The 6000-nt window shown below is 40.4% G+C and overlaps 1 protein-coding gene across 1 annotated transcript in view; it reads right to left on the bottom strand.

The window, feature by feature from the left end:
- Positions 1 to 816: 816 nt before the first annotated feature.
- The window catches only part of agps (alkylglycerone phosphate synthase), a 35084-nt gene continuing 29900 nt past the window's right edge, over positions 817 to 6000 (bottom strand). The window contains exon 20 of the mRNA XM_023336911.1: positions 817 to 3298. Coding sequence (XP_023192679.1) covers positions 3177 to 3298 — 122 coding nt within the window. The 3' untranslated portion in view covers positions 817 to 3176. The remainder of the gene's footprint in view (positions 3299 to 6000) is intronic.

The following is a 6000-nucleotide window of genomic DNA, read 5'->3' as shown; positions in this document are numbered from 1 at the left end:
TCAGAGAGTCTGTAGAAATAGTTGGCTTAAAGTACAAACCATATGTATTGGCTTGAAAAGAAACCAAATTTTAAACCGATTTGTTCAGAAATTGTGCAAAAATGTGTATAATATTATTCAGGATAAAGAGAAAAAAACAACTATGGTTGCCTCAAAGTTGAGGTTTCTCTCTGTGTGATGCTGACCTCCTGTGGACTGATGAGTATCTGCACTTAAAAAATGCATTAGTGAAACACTGCAGATTCCAGCACATTTCATTGAAATACATTTGAAATTTTATGGGCAATGATGCAAAAGAAGATTAAGACCTTTCTTTAAACTATTTTAATATGTTTTAATTATAAGACTGTTGTAATTATTTAAATGTTTGGATTTGAATGCTCCTTTGCCTTCTGTAGGGATCAGCTATTTCCATTCACAAAATCTTATAGAGGCAAAACTGCAGTGAATTTCATCGCTCAAGGCTGAGCTGTGCCGCTGCTGGATGCTGTGACGTCAGTCAGCTGTGTGTGGGCGGATGTGTGGGTGAGGACGACTCCCAAATGAGCGTGTGTGTTGAACGAGGAATGGGGGTGGGGGGTTGGCGAATTTTTCCTGACAGGAAGCAAAAGGCGGATTCTGCTCAACTCTGCTGTGCAGGATTACCTTGAGCTCTGAGTGGTGCATGTTGAGGCAGAACAAACACAAACCTGCTTTCAGGCTTCTGCTGACCTTCCGCTGCACATCTGCCAGAATAAATTAAGACTTCAGAGCTGCAAGAACATCTTTGCCCTGTGATTGTGCGTGTACTGAGATGATAAAAAAAAGCCCCAATGCTGATGTTTTTACTTTAGTTTATTGCACAAACAGCATTGACAAAATGTACTCAATGTTGATGTTAAGAGAAGTGGAAATTTGACAAAAAAAAGGTAAAAGCTACAACATTCAATGGCGAGTTTTTTGACACATGGGGTAAAAAGTTAGGTCTCAGAGATTAATTTATCTGGAGAGGATTTTATTGTTGTATTTAATCAACATACGACAGAGTGGTCCAGAAAAAATGAGGCAAAGATCAGAGAACGAGCAGCTAAATGGGTACAAGATCAGTATCAAAATGTAGCACATTACAGTATCAGTTCATAAAAGCTTTTGGACAATATAGAAACACTAAACTACTCGACTCTTCAAGGAATCTTTCGAGGGACAAACTTATTAAAGACGTGTGGTTTGAGCAGAATGTTTTAGCATGTGTAACAGTCATAAATATTTACATGTCAGGATGGTAATCTTTGCATATACTAATAGGAAAAAATACAGTTTAGCTGATGAAGTGACTGCATGACAATGAAGGATGTGCCACGAAGAGGTTTGCACTCATCATTGAGAGAAATCTCCATAATTAAAAACGTGTTTAATAACAGATTTTTCCTTTAAATAACCAAAATCTTAATGCTAGCCTACTTTGTGTACTCTAGAATCAGTTTGATGTGTGTTTGGGATCATTGTCCTTTTGGAACCAACTGTATGACAGCAAAACAAGCCCACAACATGATGCTTCTACCATCACGCTTGGCATTTGGTACAGTTTGGAAGACTCCCCCAAACATGAATCTCATGATTGTTTTTGAACAGCTCCACTGCTGTTCCCTTTGACCATAAAACCTTTCTCCAGAGTGGCTTTGGTATAACTGTGTAACTGATAAAGTTGATTTAAATTGATAGGCTTCTTGGTTGTTAAACATAACCCAGCTTTTTGTTCCAGCTGCACTCAGAGATTCTCAAAAGCTGACCTAAGTCTGCTTTATCTGAACCAAAAACTAATTTGGTGGTTTTGCGATCACCGTCTTGTAGAAAATTCTAGTTCCCAACTTCCAGTCATCACTGTTGCTGTAAGCTGAGGTTGTAGGATTAGGAAGTAGTCCAGTTACTTTATTATTCAAATCTACTTTGTGGAATTAACCAGTAATAAAGCAGCCCCACAGAATGATGCATCATATTTGACAATTGGTTTGACTTTGACTCCTGATATCAGAATTTAAAGGTTTTCTCTGGGGTCTTCAATTCAGGTAACGCTGATTTCATAATCGTTTCCAGTGCACAGTCGGCTCGATTCTTTGTGATTTTTGGATCATTTCTGATCATTCATTCCAATTATCATTCATTTGAGGGTGAAAGATTGAGTCAGATAATGAGATTTCAACAGGAAATGGTTATAGTTAGTTTTAGAGTCCATAAAGCAGGCAACACTGAGCTTTAAAAAAACCCTTACATTAACTATAGCAAAAATTTGTGGACTATGCTACAACGTCTGAATTCACAAAGAATCCTGCTGAATCCTTTTAATGTCTTCATCTAATTCTTGATTCTAAAATTATTTGAAGTTGTCACATAAGCATTCCAAGATGGAAGAAATCAATTAGAGATCAAAAATCAAGATTAATGCCAATGATGAGTAAACGTCTCACGTGCACTGCATCAGACAATCTGATGATTCAAGTCTTTGGTTCGACGTGAGCACCGCCGTTTACAGGCCCCTCCCTCCAAAACAGAAACATGTTTAAAATGGCTTCATTTCCACTTCTCTTCATTAGTTACAAACCACTCCGTGTAAAAGCTTTCAGTACAAAAACTAAACACACAAAGGTATGCTTATTTCTTTCAGCAATCGTACGAAACATGGGCTTGGAATCAGTGGACCCAAACTGCTTGGGCGGAAGGACAGGCACCCACAGATACACGCGGTCCTGAAACACGTCTAATATGGCATAAGGTCAGAATGACAGGAGACGAGAAAGGACACATGTTGGACACGAAGGAGAAGGAAAGGCAGATACAAGCTTTAGAAAGGCACAGCTTTAGAAACTTACCACTAAAGTAGTGCCAAACACACACTCACTCACACACACACACCCCCACAGGAGGATCATAACACAGCTTCTTCTATGTTGGCAAAGGCGTTCAGGAAGCAAATATGAGATAAGTCAATGTTTTGCTGCACCCATTGAATCTTGTTAGAAGAAGCTGAGCAGATTAAGTGCGATGTAAGGTAAAAGAGAAGAGTGAATCATTAAATGGCACCGAGAGACATGTTTGATGGAGATCTGTGTTTTAAATTCACATTTAGTAGCTGTTAATCCAAAATGCACAGGAAGCTTTTAGAAAAAATAAAAGGTGAGATAACAGATGGGAACTTGGAATTAGAGGAGGTTCCTGTTGCCGAAGATGTTATTTGGGTCAACATAGTCCTTGACAGACTTGAGCATCCCCACGCCGACATTGGAGACAGTCTCCCTCATCCACTCCTTCCGAAGTTTCCCCACTGAATGGCAGAAGAGAAAAATAAAATAAATAAGTGGAGGAAGACGACCATGGGGGAGAAACGGCGGAATCGGCATGGCTGATTGCTCAGCAGGCTGCTGGGAGCCAATCAATCTTGTGAGAGTGAGTGAATAAACAGAGGGTGATAAATGCTTTTATTCAGAGAGGAGAAATGTTTTGCATGGCATGATTTATGGAGCTCAGCAGACTATCAAACTCATTAGGCTCTGTGTGTTCCCAGAGGAGGGGCCAGTTGGCGGCCGCGGCGGTCCATTCCCGGCTCCCTCACTGAGACCCCCGCTAAAGTCAAACTCCCTCCCTGCATACGAGCATATCGCTCTTTCTGACCTACGGGGCCGAGCTGTCCTGAGCTCTGCTCCCTGGCGTTACCATGACGGCCAAGAAGCTGCCACACTGGCTCTATGTTCCTGTGTCAGCAGGACTTTGGCTCTCTGCCGCCACCGCCGAGCTTCCCTATGAAACCTAAACCTGAGGAGGGAGAGCAGCTTCACCACAAAACCTGGCGAGGCTGCCTGGGAGGTTCGCAGCTGTTCACACACACACACACACGCACACACACACACACACACACACACACCCACCCACACACACACACACACACACACACACCAGAGTCAGCGCCCAGTGGAGAATCTGCAACCAGCAGGAGGTCTGGTTGGGAACTTTGAAGTATGCTAAAGAAATGAACCAAGACCATTTGTTTGTTCTTGTTGTTTATAAAGTCAATAAAGCTGAATAACTTAAAATATTTACTTTTTTCAGCATCGGGCAGAAAAGTGAGAGTAATGTGATGCTGAAAACTGATATTGTTAAGATAAACTGCACAGCAGCCAAGGACTCCTTCTGTGCTTTAAATGGTTTTCCTTATTGTTTGATATAAAGCAGTAGTCCTTAACCGTGGTTCAAGTACAACTGATGGTGCTTCACTGGGCAAATATAAACAAATATTAATACAGGGTTTAATTTTCCTCTGAAGTAAAAACAAAACATTTCTGCTTCACTCCTTGTTTTACAGCCAACTGGAGCTCATTCCTTCAGTATGTAGAAACTAAATGCACATTTTCAAAGGTTAAATCATTTCCCCACATCAACTGAGGTCATGTATGAGCAGGGTTGAACTCAGGTGAATCCCCAAAAAGAATTGAAGTTTGTTTTTGTTTTTCAATAAATTGAGTTTAAACAGTAAACCTTTCAAATGTAGAAACAGAAATTTGTCAATTTCTTGTTGAAAAATAGTTCAAATTTAGTTAGAGTAGATGGAGGTATCCAGTGAGATCCTCTTCTGGCCGCATTTGTAAATGTTTATCTTTCCACTTAACATGCTAATTAATTTGCTTGCATAAAGCTTCTCTGAGAATAAATTTTTGTGACTTGCCATTATTATGCGTGGTGTCAAAAACTGTTGACATACCATTTTTTTTATACATTAATGTAATTTCTTTCTTACAGATCTTATATAGTAACATTACTTTCTTTCAAACTAAATCTCAGGTTACTAGCTCCAATGAGTGATGATCAAAATTAAAAGAAATAAGCCCTGTAAATATATCACTGTCTAATAAACTTATATAATGTACATATCACTTTTTCAAACTACAGAAATGAAATAATTTAGACACACCTGTGAGCTTACTTATAGAGAAGCGAAAAAAGATAAATCTCTAACAAATAGATTTATCCTTCCACGCCAAGTAGAGCCAAACTAATTCATTATTAAATTACTGAGTAACCACACTGTTTCCTAAGGTAAAAGTTTTAGTTTAAAAGAAAAGGATCTGTGGTTCCACTAACATAAGCATTACTGAAAAGCACAGGAAAGAAAAGAGTGTACAAAAATGCCACCATAGTTTGATAAATATAAACAATTCGAAGTTGTATTACTGAAAGAAACACAAAGTAAACAGAAACGAGAAACTTAAATAGGTGCTGCTCAGAGTCAACACCTGAGATTAGATATAAAAGCCTGAAACAGAGTCAGCGCGATGATTTCTTCCTCATCCTTAGCAGGGAGCCGCAGTTTTGAAAGAGTGTCAGAAGGGAAGGACCCTCCCCTCAACACATTACATCCCCATGATATCACACAGCAGCCAGGAAACCCAGATGGGGATCAGCCATGAGGGCAGCAACGCCTGTCTCCTAACAAAACAGGGCCGACAGCAGGGTCACCAGGGACTCTCGGCAGCACACAGACCTCCAGATGGTGGCAGAGGGACCAATCAGCTGCTGCCCAATAACCAAGAAAGTACCACGCCCCCTACAACAACCTCCTCCTCCGAACTCCGTCTCTCTTGTCCCACCTCCGTCCCTCCCTCCTCTCAGGAAAGAGGAAAGAAAACAGAAGGTTCTGGGACTGCATCATTGCCTCCATCACTGTGATAATTTACACATCTATCTTGTCATATTCTCTCCTTTTTGCTTTCTGTTGCAATCAATCTCCCTAGACCTGGTCTGTGCAGCTGAGACATGCAAAGCAGAGCAGGTAGCTATTTCAGAGATTCCCCCCAACCCACCTGTCCCAAAATAAAGAAACAGAGAAAGAAATTCATATTTCACATGTGGAAAAGCCTACAGAAGTTCCGGCAAGGCAAGAAGTAAACTTCTCTAAATTAGGTCATTTATTTGCCTCCCACAGCACCTTGAAAATCTTTTTTCCCCACATTTTCACATGTCACAACAAACCTC

Source organism: Xiphophorus maculatus, chromosome 7 (assembly GCF_002775205.1).
Source record: "Xiphophorus maculatus strain JP 163 A chromosome 7, X_maculatus-5.0-male, whole genome shotgun sequence".
NCBI lineage: Eukaryota > Metazoa > Chordata > Actinopteri > Cyprinodontiformes > Poeciliidae > Xiphophorus > Xiphophorus maculatus.
Note: the sequence above shows the minus strand (reverse complement) of the source record. Positions and strands in the feature narration are given on the sequence as shown.